Genomic DNA, 23,422 nt, shown 5'->3' with positions numbered 1-23,422 from the left:
CTAACATGAAAACACGTAAGTTCTGTAGCAAAATTTTCAAAGAAAAACACGTTTCTTCGTTTCTTTAAACAAGGTTACCATTGATTTGTTTAAAATCAAGTAGAAAAAAAATGTGTACTGAAACTCTGTTGAGTAAATGGAAAAAACACTTAGCCCATATATGTTCACGCATCTGGGTGCTGGCGTTCATTCTAGAATCACAAGGATTACAGGTTCTCTCCTAAGGAATCTCTTCATTTGTGTGTGGGGGTGTGTGTGTGGAGATTTTTAATAGCGTATTATTTTTCAATCACAGTGAGTTGGTTAATCTGACCTTCACCATATTATGCAAATAACTACTTATCAATCCCTTTCCAAATATTTAAACACAACTGATGTTAAATATCTGTCTGTGGCTTGGCTCAGAGTTACTCTGTGAACACTACCTTTCACTTTGCTAAGTACCTTTTCCCTATTATCTCCAACTATCTAGAGCACCTCACAGCCTGTCACAATTCGTCTTATGACACTGGCAAGAGAGCAGCAGTTGAGCTTTGTTGATGGAAGTGGAAGATCAGGAGTGCTGGGTGGCTCAGTCGGTTAAGCGTCTGCCTTTGACTCAGGTCATGATCTCAGGGTCCTGGGATCGAGTCCCGCATCAGGCTCCCTGCTCAGCAGCAAGCCTGCTTCTCCTTCTGCCTGCTACTTTCCCTGCTTGTGCTCTCTCTCTCTGACAGTTAAATAAATAAAGTCTTTCTAAAAAAGAGGAAATGGAAGATCAGAATACTTTGATAAACTTAAAGGGCAGTAAACATGTCTAATGTCATGATAGTTCCTATGATTTCATTTGGATCCGTGACCACACAGTCATGCTGTTCTTAATCACGTTCCCATAGGTTACATCTTTGTAACCTGTGTTCTTTAGAACCTGTGTTCTAAAGTAAATATCATAAACACGGATCATTACATGGTTTTTCAATATTATATTGAAGCAGAAATTCTTCCCATCAATTTGTCTAAGAGACATATTACATGCTGAAAGAAAAGCTTGGTTTCTTAAAAAAGCATTTCTGCGTTTATGCTTTTGCCAAATTGAAAACACCGCATTTCACAAGATCACAGCAGCCTAGAATAGGCACATTACAAAGAATGAGGTTACATTTAATTCATCCAAAGGTTGTTCTTTGGACAAAAGTGTGGAAGTTTCAACTCACTTATTTTGGAGGGAAACTTCTAAGTAATCATTTTACTTCAAAATATGTTTCTGCCAATCTTTCAACAAATAATTGAGTGCAAAGGATAGAAATTTCAATATGCTGAGAAGAAAAAAAAAGGGTTGTCCACAAACAAATTGAGGGGGTGCCTGGGTGGCTCAGTGGGTTAAGCAACTGCCTTCAGCTCAGGTCATGATTCCAGAGTCCTGGGATCGAGTCCCACATCAGATTCCCAGCTCTACAGGGAGTCTGCTTCTGCCTCTGACCTTCTCCCCTCTCATGCTCTCTCTCACTGTCTCTGTCTCAAATAAATAAATAAAATCTAAAAAAAAAAAAAATAGAAAATAAAAATAAAAACAAATTGAGGGAATGGTTGATGAGCTTTGTGATAATATTATTGATTACTTAAAAAAAAAAAAAGCCTTGGAGTCTGGCAACCAATATACATATGACAGGCACTTCTTACAAATAAAGGTATTATGTTATGGGAACTATATCTCCCGGATCATTTTAGAATTCAAAGGCCCTAGGTAGTTTTGCCTCAGGTATCTCTTCACCTAATTTGAAATTCAAATGTATGAAATTTCCAAAGCTAAATATGACAAATTAGACACGGTCTGTGAAGTTACCATTTAATGAGCTATGAACCTAGACTTTCATCTCCCCAGGAATAATTTCTTTATTACTTTTGTATTTTATTGCAATAAAGAACCATTTGACCTTCAAGTATGATAATTAAGCTTCCAAAAATGTTATAAATTCAGAGTGAAAATAGTTCTCTCTGTGTTCAGGAATAGACTTATGATCAGTATAAAAAATTCCTTAATATTTAAAGACAGCTAAATTATACACAGAACCAGCAATATTAGGAGGTATTTTTCTCTTCCCCTCCCCCCCATTTCCCATCTCAATTTGATTTGTGTCTCATAACAACTTATCATCTGTCATATTGTAAAATAAATGGAATAGGAGAAAAAACTAAAATATATCTTTATAATCTGCAAATGGGGGAACAGAGAACTCTGTCAGGTAAGATTTATTCTACCACAAGCTGTCAATAATGAAATCTTAAATACTCACACTTGTGACTCCTTGTCTTGCTACGCTCATGCCCTGAACTTTTCTGGGGGAGATAACCAAACATTTTTCAAAACTTTGCCTATATGAATAAAAGTGAAAAATCAGAATACAAAACAATTTACCATCTGAATTGTTGGTAAATAGTTTTTTAAAATTTTTTCAAATCACTGTGTAATAATTTTTTTAAAAAACATCTTAAGACCTTAGAGAACTTGAGGAGATGAAGTTCATGGATGGGGCAGAGGAGAAGAAGTAGAGCTAAAAATTGACCTGTAGGCTGAACGCATATGATTTTTAACTAATAATCAGAGATAGGAGGGAATATTATTAGGATCATCACCATCATTATATAATTAATAACAATTACTACACTACTAATACCACTACTACTAAAAAGAATTCTTGTTGCTAATGTGAGCAGAGCTTTACCAGAGGTCTGCCAACATCTGTTCTCCTTGTCTTTGTTTTAAATGAACTGCGGCCCCCAGTTAGAGGTATCTACCACCCTGTCCCCTGCAGCGTCCTGTGACAAAGGAATTAAGCTCTGATCATAAGGAGGAGCAGAAGTGACCTGGGTCTCATTCAGGGATGGGTGATGCTCTCTAAAGGAATGGCCATGCTTCCCTGGTCATTTACCCTTCCTTCTAGGACATGGTAAGTGCTGGAGCAGCCAGCTTGGGCCCCCGATATGGAATCACAGAACCACTCCACCAGCCCTGGCTCATCTGACTCCAGACTGATTTATGATGGAGAAATACACTTGTAACCACTTAAGCCCAAAGTTGGACGCACTTTGCCATAGAAGCTCTATACACTAAGGGAAGAGTTAACTTCCTATGGGTTGGGGAAGGGGTCCATTTGGAGGAAAAGTAATCCCTCTGTAGCTCACAATCCTAGAGGCTGGAGTGGAAATGAGGGCTGCTCAGATTGTGAGTTTGTATGGCTAGAGAATGTGTCTTGTGTATCTCTGCATCCCCTGACTAGCACGTCTGGCACACAGCTGCTCCAAAGATGTTAGTTTATTGGGAAATGATAACACCAACAAGAGAGTAATTATTGGGCACTAATAATACCAGCAAAACATTGTTGTTAGGAAATTTTAATGTTCTCTGTTCCCTCCTGTCTTGGTCACATGAACCTCTGTTATCATCTTCACATTACCTTACTTCTCACTTTCCTTTATATGTCTAAGGATACACTGCAAAATTCACCTTGTTCTAAAATAGATACAAGGCAGTTTACCAAAAAGCACTCCTCCCACACACACCCCCTCGCAAACAAAACAAAACAAACAAAAAAACAAAAAAACCTTAAAACACCCAAAAGTAAAAATCACAAGAAAACAAAACCAAAAAGGCCAATCAAACAAATTAATAAAGGGGAAAACACAAAGACGATGACAAATGAGGGTCAGAATAAAACTAAGTCCAGGTGAGATGAGCAAAGTGCATGTTCTGAAGTCTGAAGTTTGGTCCTGCTATAACGTTACAGAGGCTATAAAGTTACAGAAATTGAAGGGTTCATAAAGTGAAAATTAAACACATTGCTCAGGAGTAGGGCAAGTCCTTCCCCAGATTTGGGGAAAAGTCAAGTTCAGTTTAGAATATATTGAGTTTAAGGTACCTAAATGGACCTAAATGGCATCCAAATATAAATATCCTAGTACTAATAATGACAGTTAACATTCAGTGAGTATTCTGTGATAACCACCATCCAATGCACATCACTTGCGTTTAACCCTCGCAACTTGACCATGTTCCTCTGGGCACAGAATATTATGCCAGGCTCTTGGGAATAGTATGGGACACAGTACAGTATGTATTAATATTAATGAATTCCAACTCTTAAAAACCTGATTATGAAAACCCATATTAACTATTACACTAAACAACTGAACCTTTGAATATAAAATTACAGTTGGATTAATAGGTTGCATGAAATAGTATCTTGCAATCCAAAATAAAATTGTAATTTATGGTATGTTCAGTCCAGCTTTGCTCCCCTCTAGGCTTTTTGTCCTTCAGAATAGGGGGGAATCCAGCAGATTATATAGCAACTTCAGTAGAAAGTGTACTTCTCTCGATACAAAAGAACTCAATGTCAAATTCTTCTTGGACATAAATCCTGGTGTTTTGACTTTGGACTAGATAAAGCTGTCAAGTGGGAATGTATATAACCCTGAGAACTGAAAAGAAGGATGTTTAAATCTAGGTTCAATCATCTTGGGATAAACAGCACCAGTTCAAAACACCATTCTTTAGGAAATTAAAAAAGTGGTCAGACGCACCTAGGGCCAGTAGCCAGAAATTTTACTGTGGCCCCATGAGTCAGCTCTTTGATGTTGCTTTAAATCTTATCTGTCCTCAGGATCACTTAGGAAAACTTTTTCCCTCCTTGAATCCCCAAGGAGGGTTTCAGTTCCTCCCCTATTGGTAGTTTGTGAGACCCTGAAGCCAGAGTAAGGTTTCCTGCATGGTTTTACCAAAGTCTCCTAATTCAGCTCTCTTCATTTGTCAATTACAAAGGCAGGATGTCAGGAAAAGGTGACTGTAACTGCAGAACGGAAATGTAAACTCTAGAATAGCCATGGGCAAAACAAGCCTTTGAAAAGCAAAAATTTAAACACTGGGTAAATTCAAATGGAGCGCATCATTATTTTTCACTTTAACTATTAAATATGGTTGAACCCAATTCTATTAGTTGATTCTGACTTGCATAGTATGATTAATAAAAATTGCAGTTTGGGGCGCCTGGGTGGCTCAGTGGGTTAAGCTGCTGCCTTCAGCTGAGGTCATGATCTCAGGGTCCTGGGATCGAGTTCCGCATCGGGCTCTCTGCTCAGCAGGGAGCCTGCTTCCTCCTCTCTCTCTCTCTGCCTACTTGTGATCTCTCTCTGTCAAATAAATAAATAAAATCTTTAAAAAAAAATTTGCAGTTTAGGGTATTGGAAAAACATTTAGTAATATAAGTTACCAAATAAGCAAGAATAGGCAAGGGAGAATTTTGGTAGATCTGATAAAAAAAACTCATACCATGTTTGGTTATAAAAGGTGTTCTTTTTTTTCCAGCTTTATTGAGGTGTATCTGACAAATAAAAATTGTATATATTTATACATATATCAATGTTGTGATATATGTATAGACTGTGAAATAATCACCACTATCAAGCAAATTACCATATCCATCACATACTCTTAATGTGCTGAAAAATATCTAGGTAATTTAAATCCCTCTTTCACTTTATGGACTCGCTTACCGAACTTTTTATCTCCCTCCATCTCACAGCTCAAATAAACGTTCATTAGTCCTCATTAGAAAGAACTTAAAAATTTCAGTTCCCAAATGAAGTAAATTCACTGTCCACCGTCAGGGTCCAACAGCCCTTAGAACGTATAGCCCCTCTGTCTACCCCTTTGTTCAGAGTGATGAACAGCAGAGCAACTGCTGAACATGGCAGAAAGCAGCCAAGGTTTTTGTCTCCAACTATACGCCTGACCTCTTCCCCTGACATAAAACATTTGCCTTTGGTTATAACCACTTCCATCAACCCAAGAGCAGAGAGTTCCAGCACCGTTTATAAATGGCATGCATCCTTTGGGGGCACTACAGGGCATGACTGCTGTCCGCCGTTAAGCCTGCCATCTGGCCTTGCTAAATAATCAACGTGTGTGTTTGAAGGGGGTATGCCAAGAAGCTCACAGGCCAGTGAATATACATGATTCCCCACCGCCCCACCCCCACCCAGCCCCCACTGGGATGTGTGCACACTGCGGGACCAGCAGCCATGTTGAGAACGCCCACATCAGCTTCACAGTCACCACCTCTGTCTTACATGGGCTTCGCAAAGTGTATATTCTCTCCTAGGTGTTCAGGGAAAGGAGGCAATGGCAATGATTCTTATTTACTGAAGCTGGGGTTCCACAGGGTTTTAAATGTCTACTTCTTAAATGTTAAGAATCTATTTTGTATAATGAAACCGACATTGGGGGTGAGCCCTGAGGTTTGGATTCTAGTCCAGCCATAGATGAGTAGCATTCGTCAAGCTAACTTGCTTGGTTTTGTTGCTAATCTACAAGGAGGAACTGAGAGGTGCAGGGTCAGAGCATAAATTCAAATATGCCCTCATCTCCAGCTGATACATTAACTAACCACACTCATCTCAACATTTTCTATTTATTATTATTTTTTAAGATTTTTTATTTATTTCAGATGGAGAGAGGGTGAGCATAAGCAGGGGAGAGGGGAAGAGGGAGAGGCAGACTCCCCAGTGAGCAGAAAGCTTGACACAGGACTTAATCCCAAGACCCTGAGATTCTGACCTGAGCAGAAGGCAGACACGTAACCCACTGAGCTCCCCAGGCATCCGTCATCTCAACATTTTCGACAGGACTCCTGATAGGTGATTCTGAGGGATAGGACCTCAGTCTGCAGCTCTTTCTGTATTGCTCAATAGTAATACCTATAAAAGACTGACTGTCCCTAATTTCTTTCAGGTTTTCAGTCTATTCTGAAGTTGCCTATGACTCTCATCACCTCTAACAGTAGTTCACAAAACACTACCATGTTTGTCTTTAAAATCACTTAGTGGTGGGGCAACTGGGTGGCTCAGTTGGTTAAATGGCTGACTCTTAGTTTCAGCTCAGGTCATGATCTCAGGGTCCTGGGAGTGATCCCTACCTCAGACTCCTGCTCAGTGGGGAGTCTGCTTAAGATTCTCTCTCTCTCCCTCTGCCTACCAACCCCCCACTCTTTCTCTCTCTCTAAAATAAATAAATAAATCTTAAAAAAAAAAAGATAAGATCATTTAGCGGCATTTCAGACAATCCCCCAGATAGTTGTGTGGCTAGTTCCCTTACCTGGCCTTTGCTCTACTGTCACCTTCTGGGTGAAAACCACCTGACTTGGTTGCTACCTTAAAGTCGTAATCTGCCTCTTCTCTTTCCTGTGTCATCTTATCCTGCCCCATTTTTAGTTTTAGTTTTTTCCTATAGCATTTACCACCTCCTAACATGCATCATGTCTGATGATGTATTATGTCTCATATTTATTCTTTGTTTCCTCTCCACTGCAATATAGACTCCAGGCACCTTTGTTCACATCACTGATGTGTCCCAAGATCTAGCATGGAACAGTGCAGGGGCCACGGAAGGCATTCCACAATCCCTGTTGAGTACTGAATGCTCAATGAATTCAGTTCTTTATTGTCTACTGCTGGTGAATGAACCTAAGCATCTTCCATTTTCAAAACAATCTAGCACCTCCCCACCCCCACCCAGACTAGAAATGAGAACTCTCTGGTTCCTCAGAAACACCGCGACCCATCAGCAGAGCTCAGCTAGAGACGTGTTTGTAATTATTCAGGAGTTCATGACTCAAGGTGAAAACCTGAAACCTCTGAACTTGGAGTATGTTCCAAGAGCACTGAGGGGACCCATCAGTGTTTGGATGAAAATCTGTGAATAATTTTTCTGATTTCTGAAAATGGGGATGTATACATTTTTCAAACTGAGGTTAGTGTAAAGGACATTCCTTAGGGACACTCTTTCTGTTACAGCCACACTGACTCATGGTGTTCTATGGCTTAAGGTCAGGGTTAAAGGAGATTTTTCAGGAACGGCAGTGATTTTTCAACTGCAAGACGTTTAAGGTGATCATTCAGCAAACATGTCTGCTTTTATGCCAAGCATTGTTGGGTGTTCAGAAAGACAAAAAATCAAGTCATGGTTCTTGCCCTCCAAAGCTTTCATGGGAGGGCATGCACAGTTAAATAAATAATTATGACATCACCAAGACCAATCACGTTAAGAGCGTCAGGCAGGTCTTCACAAAGGAAGAGGCATGGGAGTTGGGGTTTAGAATTTTCCTCCAGTTCTCAGAAGTCCATCAGCTTCAATAGAATTGTCCCTCCTCCTTGTTAAGTATAACTCTATATTTGTTATTTGGGGGAAGGGGAGAGAAACTTTTGCTTTTTCCTTATAACCCAAATAATATAAGTTCACTATAAAAATTTTTAGAAAATATAGTTAAGTTTCAAGAAAAAAAATTGAACATCCACAATCTGACCACACTGATCTATTTGCTCAGACTTTTTGATTTCACACTGACTGACCTTGAATAAAAGTTTGCTCCAGAAAGATCCCTCCCCCTTAATCATTAACTGAGCCTGTACTCTGTATCCAGGCTCTGAAAATAAGGTTACCCAGAGCTTGGATCCATTCCAAAATCCTGACAAAGCCTGAATCCAGAAGTAAATGACTGTGTACTAACACTCTCTCCTGGGCCTCAAGAAAGGAAAAGCAGCCCCTGGCATCCAGGAGCTGGTCTGGCGCTCACAGCTGGGTCTCGCTGTTCTCCCAATGAGCAGAAATGATTTCACAGGGCTCCTGGGTGGCTCAGTTGGTGAAGCGTCTGCCTCCTGCTCGAGTCATGATCCCAGGGTCCTGGGAGTAAGTCCCTTGTTGGGCTCTCTGCTCAGTGGGGAGCCTGCTTCTCCCCCTCCCTCCACATGCTGCTCCCCTTGCTTACGCTATGTCAAAATCTTAAAAAAAAAAAAAACTTAAATAAAATAAAATCTTAAAAAAAAAAAAAAGAAATGATTTCACAGAACATCAACTGCAGACAACGCCACTCTGGGAACGTGATAGGTCAAGACTGACACAGGGCCACTTTATAATTATACCCGAACACAGACCCACCCAGAACACTGTCCAACTCACAGTTCACCAAGCGTCCCCTTCTCCTGGCGAACAGTGGTGACTGTACTGTCTTTTCACCGATTACAGCTTATCCTCACTCCAGTCTGCCTTCCCTACAGATAGGATTTATTGAGATCCCTAACCAGAATTCCTGGTTAGAGCATCCAATATAGGGCAAAGCCTCACTTCCACAAACCCTAGCCAAAGTCATCAGATAGAGGCCCTAATCTCATAGTTATTCCTCAGTAACATTCTCTTATTCAGATGCCCCATGGTTGGATGGCATGCCTTCTCCATCCTGGAACTAGCACTAACCCTAACCTGTCAATTCCAGGAGTGCTCCTAGTGGTCTTTGGTTACAAGGCACTGGATGGTCATAAATATGTTCTGGTTTTACCAGGGGGTGTGAGAGGGAAAGAGAGAGTGCTCACCCTTCCCTTGAGTCTGCTTTCCCCTCCACTTGCCCTATCTCTCACCTTCCCATTAATCCTCGATTTTTTCAAAGCCTCAACTTTAAACACTGCTTCACATTTACTTCTCAATTCACAGTAATCTTTCTTCCCTTGCCTGTATGTCTCCAAAGCCTGGGCAAGAACTTTCCAGACTAAAAGGCAGTTTCAGGTGGTCCAGCCTCTCCTGAAACCATTGCCGATGGTTTATAGTCAAATCGCCGATGACCTTCTAACTGCAAAATCTTAAAGGCTTTTCTCAGACATCAACCTCTTTGTTACTTCAGAAGCCTTTGTCCCTGTTGAACACCTCTACCATGTTGAGATGTCTTCCTTGAGTCTCCCAGTCTCCCAGGCTGGTCCCTTCACCAGAATTCCTTTTTCTTCTTGTTCCTATACCATCACCGGCCTTCCACACTGGACCCCTTCCTCTCTTCGCCCAAGGAGATCCTTGGATGAGCACATTCCATCCTAAAAACCAGCATGCTGACTGTTCTCAGATCAGCCTCTCGTCCCAGCAGGTTTCTTGGGAGAGTCCTGCAGGGTGGAAAGCAACTTCCTCGGGGACAACGTGTTGAAGTTCAGTCCTTTATTTTCTCTTCCAAACACCTATAATGTTTCTTCATTTCTTCTCTCAGTCCCTGGCATCACTGGCCACTGAGTCACCCAAGCCAGAAACCAGAGACTCACTCTGGACCGACCCTCTTCCTGCCCTCATTCCCTACAATGATCACATCTTCTCCGAAGTCCCTTTATCATATCCCCTTCTTTCTAGTCTCCAAGACCGCAATTTTTTGGAAAGATTTTATTTATTTATTTGACACAGAGAGAGAGAACCCAAGCGGGGGCGGGGGCAGCAGATGGAGAGGGAGAAGCAGGATCCCCACTGAGCAGGGAGCCCGAAGTGGCGCTCCATCTTAGGACCCTGGGATCATGACTTGAGCCAAAGGCAGATGCCTAATGGTTTCATTTAGCTTAAAAATTTAGCTCTCACCCGGGTGACACAGCAGCCTACTACTGTGTTTAGCTTCCTCCAACTCCTATCTCTGTAACCCATCCCACGCCGCATCCCCAGCTTTCATACAAAGACACAGACTGCTCATGTCACCCTCCTATTTCCCACTTGCCCACAGAACAGGGTTTAAACCTCTGAGCAAACAGAGGGCCCTTTACAACCTGTTCCACTCACCTTCCCAGCTTAGCTGTAATGACCTGCCGGGTAGCTTCTTTCCTGCATCTATCAGACCAGTTTGATTCAACTGTTCATTCATTCATTCATTCATTCATTCAGTAAACATTTACTGGGTACATACAGCCACTGTGTGAGGCTTTAGCAATTCGGGAATAAAAAAGCACAGTCCCTGCCCACAAGGAGCCTGTAATCGATGGCAGATGAGGTACCTGTGATCACGTTCTTATTAGAACATGCATTAAATGGTTGTCAAGTTAAATGAGTGCATGCTGAAGTAAGTGCTTCATTGGAAAGGCGGTGTCACGTGAGGGTCAATATCATGGGCTACTAGCCAAACTGCCCGAGCTCCCGTCCCAGCTCTGCCAATTTCTAGCTGTGTGACCTTAAGCAAGTTATCCTCACTGTGTCTTTGTTTCGTCATCTTTAAAGTTCCTTCCTTAGAAGGTTGCTGTAAAGATGAAATGAAGCCATGTGTGTAGAATGAATGGGGAGAATAGAGTCTGGCTTTTAACAGTGCTGACAGTGTTTTCATTTGTAGTATTATTGTGCTTTGAGAGGTAGGTCCAAGGGTTATGTAACCATGTATGAGACTCCAGGATCAGCTTCAGGAGGAGCCTGAGGGAGATCCGAGATGTTTTTTTGTCAAGAGGAGGCAATACCCAAGCAGAGTCTGAAAGCCTGAGTGACCCAGACAAGCTACATAAAGGTAGTCCAGCCCAAGAAAACGGGAGGCATAGTGTGTGTAAATACTATGAGGGTGATGGAATGAGGTGCATTCTGGGAATTTTAAGGTAGAACCAATAGGATGACAAGAAATGAGGCAGGGAGGGGCACCTGGGTGGTTCAGTTGGTTAAGTATCTGATTCTCCGTTTCCATTCAGTCGTGATCTCATGGTCATGGGTTTGAGCCCTGTGTCGGGCTCTGTACTCTGTAAGGGTCTGTTCAGCCAGAGAGGCCCCACCCGGTTGAACGGCCATTTTGTTGTTTATGCAGTAAAACTTAAATTGACCCTGCCCACCCCCTACCCCACAGGGGAACTTACTTAAAAGCAAGTCGGAGAAACCAGTCCCAGGTAACAAAGCCCAAATATAAGGGTGGGTCAGGTCAGGTTGAGATAACAGCCCGAATTCAGGGATGAGTCGGGTCAGGTGGAGACATCCAATCAGTAAAGTGCACATACTGTCTTCCTAGCTACCAAGAAATGTGCCCCCCCACCCCGCTATTTGGTCGCCAATTCTGACCAAGGTGATAAGCTAGTTCAAATATCTTCTAGGGTAAATTGTAATTCAATTGGTCACTTATGTGTGACCTAGAATGACTGTGCAGTTTTCTCTGTGTGTTACAATTTCATTGGCCACCTGTGCATGGCCAGGCCCCACCACATGGCCTTTGCTCTATAAAATTTACTCTGTGAGGCAGGGAGGGGTCGCCCTCTCTGTAAGGGGTGGCCCTGACTGGTCTGTTTGATGGTCGGTTTGATTCTTGATGCTTGGCGTGAAATAAAGCTTTGCTTGACCTTGGCTTTGTATCAGTAGTGCTCCTTTAATCACGGACCCATTATTGGGGGACCCAGCATTGGGAGACCCAACACACGCAGCATGGAGTCTGTTCAGATTCTCTCTCTCTCTCACTCCTTCTCTCTCTCCCTCCCTCCCTTTCTCTCTCTCTCTCAAATAAATACATAAAATCTTTAAAAAAAAAAAAGTAATGAGGTGGTGGAGGCAAACTGAAGCCACATTGTAAGGGATTTTCTTTGTATGCTGTGATAAGCAGTAGAGATTTTTACCTTGAAGATGAACTATTGCCTCCAATTGAGATATTGAAGGGTTTTCAGAAGGGACATGATAGATCATGTTTCCATCTTAGAAAGCTCATTATTGCAGCCCTGATTAAGGTATTGGGAAGTGGGGACCGGAAATTCCAAGAGGCAGCTATGAAGCAAAGCCCCAAGGAGATGATGGGGTTTGATCCAAGGTGGGTCAGTAAAAGTGGGAAGGAGATAGATGGAATTCCCTTCCTTTTTTTCTTAAACTGCTGCTGACCCTTCAGGACTTGCTCCCTGGGGAGCCTTTCCTAAAGCCCCCTGGCAAACGTAGCTGATCTGCCATTTATACCCCACCCCTCGGGAACAGAAATGGGTCTTTCTTTACTTTTATAGTCATATTTAGCACTGTGAGCGAAGACAGGGTGTTGGAGGTGTTAGGTACACGTTTACAGAATAAAATCCTTCAGCGAATGTCTTCTAAGGAAAAGGATCGAGATGACAGACCATCCAAGACTAGTATGTTTTCTGATCCTTTTACTTTGTCAATATGCTTAGCCACCAATACAGTCTTATAATAATAGCTGTCCCCAAGCTCCACAAAGCAAAATTTGCTTTGTTTAAATTGTTTCATTTAATGAAAATCAACAAACCTACTGACTATGTTGTAATTGAAAGGCATTATGCTTTGGTATATACTGATTGTCATTTTTTCCTCTCTCATAAATGCATGAAATATTCTCCATCCAATGCATAGGAAATTATAACACGTTAAATTTATGTTATTTTATTTAAGGAGATAATTAATGTTCTAATTAAAAGTAGATAGGTCCAAAATAGATCTATGGTTTATAGCACCAATTATTTCCCTTATTATTCTTGACAGCAGGAAGCCATCACTCTTGTTAGTATTCTTTCCACCCTATCTTGGATGGATTGATATGATTTCAATTGATTAGGTGCTGTTGGAAAGCTCAGTGTTTTGCTTTGGTCCTGGGCTGAATAGTATTTTTAATAATATGCACATCTACCATTGTGTAAATCACATTCGTGTGCAATCTGACTATATAAGGCTTTTTTCTTCTTCTTCTTTTTTTAACCCACTGGTTGAGAATTTTTTTCCCACTGGTTTTTCTTATCTTTTTCTTTTCATTTTAAGTGAAGCCAATTCCAACAATTCATTTACGAAAGAAAAGACTCAAAAATCCAACGCCTAAAAGAGATCAGCTTTTAAACAATGTTAAATGTTAATAAAATTAGACACATCTTTTTCTGACACTATGCATTTTTCAGAATATTAATGTTCACTGTGTTATACAGTGTTCTATATTTTCAGTACTGTGAACTTTCTCAGTCTAGAAAAAGATCTGCGTTGTGATAGATATCTTGAGCTTACTACAAAGGCTACCACAGTTTTGCATTCACAAAAGTCACAGTAAAAATCTGCTTAACCCAAGAACCCTGATAATATATTTGAAACTATAATTAGAATGAGGTTTTCTGATTCAAGAGTTATATATGTAAGCAATCAGAAGTTTACCAGTAATAACTGTCCAGTACCACATTACCTAGGTAAAGCCATATTGAGGATGTATGTATTACTACCAATAATGAATGATATTTTTTTAGGCCTTTCAAAAACCAATATAATTTTCCCTCATTTCTTTCCTAGGCCCATTAGATTCTTTTTAACAGAAATAAGACTGTAGAAATTTCCTTTAAATTCAAAAATGTAATTCTTAAGCTACCAAATTTCCCCAAAATATTGATGTGTAAATAAAAATGGATATTAGACCTTTGATGATGGTGAAAATGGCATGACATTAAAAAAAGACTAGCTTGAAATGTATTCATTGTCAAACGCTTAATCAATGAATAGATGAATGGCTGAGAAAAATTTGTATTCAGTCTATCAGCATTTTTTGAATAGTCATATGCCAGGTTCCAGGGAACCACAGAGCTCTAAAGGCATATAGTTTACACTTGAGAAGCTTAGTCTCTGATGGGTAATATTCATTTTTTTTCAGAGGAAAATTCTATGTGAAGCAGTAAGTGCTACAATGAAGACACAAACGAAGTCAGGTAGAAGCCCAGGAAGCAAAGTCAACAACTTTGTGTTGGGGCGTGGATCCTGTTTTCTACCCTTTCATGGCATGCATACATGTGTGTACCTGTGCATATATGCATCTGTGTCTGGTATAGGTGAAAGATAGGATGTGTATGAGGCACTCACAAAGTAGAAGTCATTGAATGTGACTACTTAATGTCCATTAGTTAATGTATCCAAAATGATACAGTATCTATTCACAAATCTGAAATTAATGGTGTACACAATTGAAACAAGAACATAAACACTGAACACAAGGGCATGTTCAAAAGCAATAAATAGAAACATTTTCAACAAATTTGGCAAGAAATTTAAGTGGTAAATTAAGCAGATACATTTCTGTAGAATTCTAAAACTCTAAGATTTATATTTCTAGGACTAATGGAATTAATTACTAAATGTAATTAGTTTGAAAAAAATAGTAAAAAAAGAAAAATTTTCTCTTGATTTATTTTGCTCACACTTAGTATTTTCAGAAGTCTACAGATATTTATCAGTGACTAAATATGTAATTCTTAGGGATATGAAGGGATCCATAATTCCATTTTTAAAGCATTGTGATCAAGTAATAGTAATGAAACACTTAGTACATAGAACATTGGGCCTACCACGAATAATTTTGACATGACCAACACAGAGAAGTCAGAGATGATTCTTACTTACCTCCTTGTTCACACAGCTGCTGGGCTAAAGCATCTTTGAAAATGATCTGGCCCCTGTGTGTCGCCGTAGCCCTGAAAATGAATAGGAAAGGTTAAATTAAATCTTGTAATAAGTTAGGTGATAATTGAATTGTACTTTTAAAGCTTTTTGAAAAACCTCATTTTTAAATGTTATTATGTAGATATGCTCTTTTAAAAAATGAGTGCATTTGAACAGAGATACAAATGAACAAGAGTTAAGGCTTAGACGAAGGCCTCTGGGCTGAGAAATATCTTCTGTTTTCCTTTATAAAAATATTGTAACATTTGTGGGTTTATTCTGAAAGTAGATATGAGCAAATCCTGGGTAGGAGAAAAAAGTATGGAAAGGATGTTTTTTAAAGTTTCTTCCTTGGAAGACTGACACAAAATGCTTTGTGAAACAATGATGCTGTTACCACTGGAGAAAGGTGCTCAGAATGTACTTTTTTCTGAAATCAACAGTCACCATAACACATAGAGAAGTTAGAGAATTACATTTTCTCAAAAGAATTTTTTTAAAATGGGGCCATTCAGAGCTTTCATAATTACAAACCTGTCATAATAAAATACACCCTACAGGGTCTAACTCACCATTTGAAGTAGATGGGTATCTTTCACCTCTTCTAATCAGAGCTTTGCACATTTATTGGTGAAAAAATAGCATGCTTGCAGTGGATGTATTACTCAATGGCTATAAAAGGAACAGTTTTATTAAAGGAAGACTTACTTATGGCTCGTGTTTGAGGTATGTTTCCTCAAAAAGAACTTTTCGGCACAAAATGCAATGTTTGAACAAATTTAAAAGAGAAAATCATGCCTCTTTATGAAAATCGATTTTAAAAAAATAAGCCATACACAAATCTTTTTAATAACGAAAGCACATTAAATCTCAACTTGAGTTCTACCAAAACCACGTGAGGACAAAAAAAAATTTTACTTAGCCATGGTTTACTGAAGATGGATTATGTACAAGGCACTGTGCTAGGTCACCAGTGGGCAAAATTTGGCCTCTGCATTTCCCCCTCCACTTGCGTATCTTTCAGTCAACAGCTTATCCTTTGTGAGGCCCACAGGACCTCCTGGCTCCCAACATTCCCCACTTCAGTCTCTATGTGGATGTCCTTTCCTCCTCTGCGCTGCAGAACTTTCCCATTTCTATTCCCGCATTGAATTGTTACTATCATTGGCATCAGCTGCCAGGACCCAACGCTCCAAACCTAATCTGACAAACGAAGCCACACTGGAGTGTTAATGGGTGACGTCACTCCAAGATAAAGAATTTCAGCAGTGAGACAGAAAATACTACACTTTAACACACGCGGGCGTGCGCGCGTGCGTGCGCGCGCGCACACACACACACACACACACAATGGCACAATAGTGAGAGCTCCGAATGGTGGAAGGGAGACAGAATCAGAGAGAAAAGTCACTGGGAAGACTTCATCTCATACTGCATATGAAGTTTGTAAGGTAATCCGCCCTTGTTTTTGCATAGTAATCATTATCGAAATTACTGATAAACAGACGTTACCACACCATATATTTACATATGTTTCTAGGTTTTCCTTTGCTTTTAGCAAGCTGACAATGAAGAGGACTAAACATGGGTCCAATCCAAGCCATAACCATGGCCTACGGGCTCACTAATCCATTACAGGTGTTATGCCCAGAGGGCACATGGAAACCTGACTGACCTAAACACATTTCATTGTCAACTCTCTATCAAGTCAAGAGCTTCTGAGTTCACACACACACCTGTAGCAGCAACGTGGCAATAGTAAATGGAAACTTGTAATTTGACATTTGCTTTGGCAGGAACATATTTTCTAAAATCACTAACCACCAAGAAAAGTCCCATAACATAACAATGTAATTGTTTACTGTAGTTGTCTTCTGATTCTAAATATAGAATATCCCTATTGTGATATTTCTCATTGATCCACAAACTTAATTATCATCGTGCCAGTCTCTGTTCCCATAAACACAATGAGATCAAAGGATCTAGATAAAACTCAGGCAACAGAGGTTTTGGCTTTTCCCTGAATATCAGAAGTACAGAAACAGCCTGGTCACAGCACCTTGTGACTAGTCCACACGGTTTGCCCCTCACTCAGTTTTGTCAGATTCAGTACTTGTTGCTTTTATCCGTGTTCTCATTTCTGTTCCTTTGGTTCCATGAGGGACTAGGGAATAACTGACACTGAAGGCCCTTTGATGATCTAGTCACAATTTCTTGAGCAGCAGTACTCATTCTTCAAACAAATACATGAAATCTCAGTATATTCCTTTCTTCCTAGCTTTTGAAGTCTTTGGGTTCCCTCTGCTCACACAGCTTGTTCCTTGCCACCCATTCCCCAAAACTTCTTAGGACACACTTCTTGGGACCTCTCAGGGCCTTAGAGTGGCAGAGTGTGAAAACTACTGAACTCATCTAGCTCGTTACAGTGCCCGAATCACGGAACCGAGGCCATTGAGAACATGCTGAAGGGTACACAGCCTGGTAATGGCAGAGAGGACCTGATTCAAGGTCTTGATACCAGGCCACGGATTCTTTCCAAGTTTTCAAAAAATGCTCCATGGTGGTATCTTGGGGTTTCCATGGGAGTCCGAGAGAGAGGCAGCAGGCACCCCCATTCCGAACCAGAGCACTTGTACTTTACGTGTTCTAAAATATTTGATGTTTGAAGCAAGGGCTCAGCAAGTAGGAACTGGCTTAAGAAACACACCAAATGCCCAGTGTTATCAGATGAAGTCCTCTGCTTGGGAAAAGTCAAAATAGTAATAACAATAATGTGACTGGTAAATGTTTATATATATAAACCATTTATATCTGTTTTTATATGTGTGTATATACAGACATACACACATATATTTATATATACATTTAAATACACATACATATACGTATATATAAACATATATATACCATGTATATGTACACATACATATAGTTGTTGTTATTATTATTCTAACACCTATTAAGAAATGAAATCTACCCTTTGCAAAGTACTATTGTAACGGCTCTAAATAAATTAGCTCAGTTAATCTCGACAATAAGTCTACAAGGTAGACAGTATTAGTCCCATTCTTCTGGGACAGAGAATTATTGTGTGATTTCCCTAATGTCACATGATTGATTAAACTCAGGCAGTCTGAGTGTAGGGTTCTTGCTTTTAACCATTAAAATGTAAAATTTAATATAAAACCATTACTTAAATTGTCTTTGATCTGGTTCAAAGATTTGAAGGTAGCTTTCACTCTCTTTTCAGAGGGAAAGCCTGCTTTCAGGGCCTGATCTTTAAATTCATGAGGCCTATGGCTTGGGCTCTCTACTCCATCCCTTTCCTTTACAGCTAAGCCCTTTTATTTAATCCTCTTTGGGACAAACTTCTTTTCTGTTTCCAGTTGGAAATTTGGCCACGTGGCCAGAAACTCCACGGGATCTGCCTTTAGTATTTTTTTTAATTTAATTTTTTTTTTAGTGTTCCAAGATTCATTGTTTTTGCACCACACCCAGGGCCCCATGGATTTGCCTTCAAATTCATAACAATGGCTTTGCATTCCTCTCTCTTTTAAATTTTAATTCCAGTATAGTTAACATACCATGTTATATTGATTTCAGGTGTAAAAATTAGCGTAGGCCATGGTTGTGGCTTGGATTGGACCTATCTCACAGTACTCTGTGAGTCCCTTGGCTTCTGATCAGCTCACCACAGCCCCCTTCCAACTCTGAGCCACATTCGCTCCAAAGTCCCCACCCCACCCCTCGTGCTGTCCTCATCTCTACTAAAGACAAGAGCACTGGATGCCAACCTCATCCACACCACTACCCAAACTGGAGGGACACAAAGGACAAAAACACATGTTGAAGATAGTTATCATATGCATGACTTTCTTTACAGACCCTTAAACCCCTTAGATAACGTTTTAATATAAAGGTGCCCAACCCTCTGGTAGGTACATAGCTAATAATTTTAAGGGCCTGCATATTCACATCTTCACTTGGGGAAAAGAAAGAACAGAATCCAGGTGACCAGCAAGAACACAAGTTCTACTGCTTTGTACCATGAGATGACGGCCCCACACTCAGGCTGCAGCTAATGTCAGTAATGGCAATCCTACTTTGAACCTATTTAGAACTATGAAAAAATTCATGGTGGCCTGCCTACAGAATTATAACATGTATTTCAAAAACTTTATGACTATCTATACTTATATAATGACTAATAAATATAAATATATCTAAATATATAAACACAAATTTATACATTTAAACAGAGAAATATATTTATATATCCTACATACTCAAAAACTGTTAATAGCACAGTAAGTCAGAATCTAAAGTCCCAAGCATTGTCTTCCCATTTTTAATCCATACTATATTTTTCTTTTTGTATAAAAATAAACAGCTGTGTTAGATGGTGACAGCCTTATCATTCTCAGAATTACTTCAGTGTAATTTACAGCTTTCCTTTCGGGGCACGCCTATCAAATTTCTGGTGCTAATAACTATGTTGGCACTACTTCCACTTAATTTCCTCTAAGGAGCAGTAATTGTTCAGAAGAGGTGAGAAAAATCCTCATTGTTCCCTGTTCCAAGGAGTAGACCAAATTTATCAAACAAGTTTCTAGTAAGTACTTCTCATCTACTTGGGAGATACAGATATTTCTAAGGCAAGTTTGCCAACAAGAATCCCTATTAAATAAGTAATTTTAAAATTCCTTTGGGCTGTTAAGATCTATAATTTAAAAGCTTTGTAGATTTCACAAAATGAATAAAGTTCATTATGATCATCACATTCAGAGCTCGAAATAGCCATTGTTATGAATTTGAAAGAACATTCCAGATTCTAATTTTAAGTGAACTCCTAGAGCAGCTGTGTGTCCCAGCCATTTAAGAATTAGTGCATATCCAGGGGAGGCACGATGTTGAAGCTCAGTGTCTAGAAGAGCAAGACCAGTGTTTACACGCAGTAAGCGGCACTTACGAGCTAGCGGAGTTTGCCCAACTTCTTTGATTACTCTAGGATTCAGAATCCCTACATGAAGACAGGGCTTAATAATAGCAATTATTGTTTAAAGATATTAATATTCACTCTTCAGATACTTATATTCTGTCTACCTAAATAGATTTCAAGCTTTCTGGAATAGTAGGCATAGTTCATTAAAGAGAAATATCCCCCATAAGGCACATGCCATAACGACTTCAGCATTTGAAGGAATCAACACTAAGCTTTCCAGTTCCCAATTCATTTGCAATGTGCAATACTGTCATCCAGTTTCCAAAAACGGAGTAAGACAGGAGTTTAATATAGTTGTTACAATGCCTACCCAAGTGTATTGTTTATTTCATGAATCGTTTTGCTCACAAAGTACTTAAAGAGTCATTTTTAAACCCAGGGCAACCCAGTAGTGGGTTACTTTTCCCAACATTTTCTCCTGCTTTACCAATGAGTTATATGGTACTGCGCCTAGTCCATTCACAGTTGGAAGGTCATTCATTAATCAGCAATCTCATGTTAACCACCCACCAGGAAATGTTACTAAATGTGGAATATGGGAAAGGAGAGAGGTGGTCTGAATTTGGTAAATTTGATATTCAAAGGAATCAGTTCACTTGAAAATATTCTTGCCCCCTCTTCATCAGCAAAATGTCATTAGGTTGTGGATGCAGCTTGACCCTTATTATAACAAAACAAAAAATACCAAATTCTTAAAACATATGAAATGGAGTAATGAATAACTTCAGGGAGAAATTTTTTTTATATTAAACTCTCAAACTATGCCTAGGCCATCACAAAATGGTAAAATTGTGTATGTTTTCATAACGCTTTTGTTTTTCAAAGTTCTTACTGCTCTTTTTAATTACTTTTTATTTTTAATAATTTTTTAAAAAGATTTATTTGTTGGGGCGCCTGGCTGGCTCAGTGGGTTAAAGCCTCTGCCTTTGGCTCAGGTCATGATCCCAGGGTCCTGGGATCAAGCCCCGCATCGGCTTCTCTGCTCAGCAGGGAGCCTGCCTCCCTCTCTCTCTCTGACTGCCTGTGCCTACTTGTGATCTCTGTCTGTTAAATAAATAAATAAAATCTTTTAAAAAAAGATTTATTTGTTTATTTGAGAAAGAGAGCGTGCATGCACCAGCATGTGGGCAAATGGGAGAGGGGCAGAGGGAGAGAATCTTCAAGTAGCCTCCCCGCTGAGCGCAGAGCCAGACACAGGGCTGGGTCCCACAACCCATGAGACCCTGAGCTGAGCCAAAACCAAGAGTCAGATGTCCAACTGACTGAGCCACCCACATGCCCCTGCTCTCTTTTTTATAATTACATCTTTTATTACTAAGCCATACCATTTTTTCCAACTGTCAAATGTATAAATATTTCCTTCCCCTTAAAACAAGTTTCAGCATTAATGTTCACTAACCAGTAATCACTCTCACATTTATCCTTTTTCTCCATCTCCACAGCCACTGTTTTAATTCAGGATTCAATACTTTGTCATCTGATAAACTGCAATCCTCTCTTGATTGGAATCCCCCTCTAGACTGACCCCCATGCCAATCCAGCTTCCACATTGTGCCAGTTTTCTTGTGAAAATTGCTTGAAGTCCTCCTGTGGCTCTCTATCACTTAAAGGATTCTGTCAAATTCCTTAGCGTGGCTTGAAAAGCTCTTTGGGATCTGGCCCCTGCTCACGTGTCCAGGCTCATCTCTCACCACGCCCTGCAACTGAGTACTATAGTAGTTCTCGCAGGTTCCAGAATGTATGACTTCTCTCATGCCCCCGAGATTCTTCATGTCCTGTCCCCTGTGCATGGAAGTCTCTTGCCAAAACTTTGATTCTTTCTTTAAAATTTATCCAGGAATCGGTCAGCCAGCTTTCTCAGGATGAAACTGACCCAAAGGAAAAGGAGCTGAGGCCAGCACAGCCTGCAACTTGCAGACTCTTATGGAGCTCTGCATGAGTTGTTCTTCCAAGCTCCCTCTAGCTTGGAGCTTATGCTGGTCCTTCCAGAGCCTAGGGAAGCTCCTTGTACCTTCACGGCCTTCAGAATGCCTCCTCAGCTACACGGTGTGTGAGACAATGAAGTCTGGGAAGCAAGAACAGCCGCCTGAGTCAAGGGTGGAATGTACTCCTTGACCCAGCCTGAGCCTGTGGCTGGTATGAAGTCTCTTCCCCCAGTGTCCCCATTCTAGACATGTCTAGAAGGTGCTGCCATGGCATATATCACTGATCAAGAAAAGCATTCATTGTAATGGAACCCAGACACAGCCTGCCTCACTACCCACAACCCTAAGCACTCTAAGCACAACCCAACACTCTAAGCAGCCCCTCTGTTTATTTATACATAACATATAGCCTACTTAGAATTTCTGGCATAAGGACACCTCAGGGGTGACAGGACCTTGGCAGAACCCCAGCACAGACAGAACAATCAAAGGGGAGGACCCAGTCCTTGTGCTGGAAAGCCATGATCTCTTTGAGGAATGACATATACCTACCTGATGAAGCTCAAACTGTATATATACTATTGGGAGAAAGTCTCTACTGACCTAGGTAGTGAAAGAAGAGCAAAGTCAAAAGAGGAAAACCAAGTGTTGGGTTTGAAGTGGTCACATGTGAACAGAATAAAGCAAAAGACAGTTATTAAATATAAGTTTGAGTGTCATTTTTTAAAAAGGGGCTGCTTTTATCTCTTTAAGGAGAGAAGTCATTGGTCTAAAGTTAGATTTCTGGGATGAATTACAAACACTGATTTAAAAGCATAAAATACTCTTCTAGAAAATTCAGCAGAAAGCACTGAAAAGAAAGCTTATTGTTTGTAACAGGAGTTTAATCTCCATTGAAAAGTGAGCAAGGCATCACAGAAAAAGATGCTATGAGTGATCTTCCTTACCCAATTCAGAGACTTTCAGAGGTCTTTGGCATACTGAATCAGTAATGGGAATTTTTCAAAGGATAACTCCAACTTGGAATGCAATTTGAAGGTCCGTGAAAAAAAAAAAAAGAAGAAGAAGAAAAGAAAAGAAAAAGGAAAAAAAAAAAGTCTGGGCTTACTAGAAAAAAGCCATTTTCTGTACAATTATCATTAGATCCAGCCCATGCAGAAAAAATTTCTCCCAAGAGGGTATTTGCAATATAGATTTTACACCTTTGTGTTTATACATAGTAGTTTTAAAAGTATGCATTTGTGTTCTATTGCTACAATTAATTTTGATATTTTAGTGTGTGAAAAGAGATTTCAGGCATGGAAACCCAACCAA

The 23,422-nt window shown here is 40.0% G+C and overlaps 1 protein-coding gene across 3 annotated transcripts in view; it reads right to left on the bottom strand.

Annotated features, from left to right (window-relative positions):
• The window catches only part of RELN (reelin), a 511,932-nt gene that overhangs the window by 284,302 nt on the left and 204,208 nt on the right, over window positions 1–23,422 (bottom strand). For all 3 annotated transcript variants that reach the window (XM_044245854.1, XM_044245853.1, XM_044245852.1), the window contains exon 4: window positions 15,143–15,213. In XM_044245854.1, the coding sequence (XP_044101789.1) occupies window positions 15,143–15,213 (71 nt within the window). The remainder of the gene's footprint in view (window positions 1–15,142; window positions 15,214–23,422) is intronic.

The sequence above is a fragment of the Neovison vison genome, chromosome 4 (assembly GCF_020171115.1).
Source record: "Neovison vison isolate M4711 chromosome 4, ASM_NN_V1, whole genome shotgun sequence".
In the NCBI taxonomy this organism is placed as follows: Eukaryota; Metazoa; Chordata; class Mammalia; order Carnivora; family Mustelidae; genus Neogale; species Neogale vison.
Note: the sequence above shows the minus strand (reverse complement) of the source record. Positions and strands in the feature narration are given on the sequence as shown.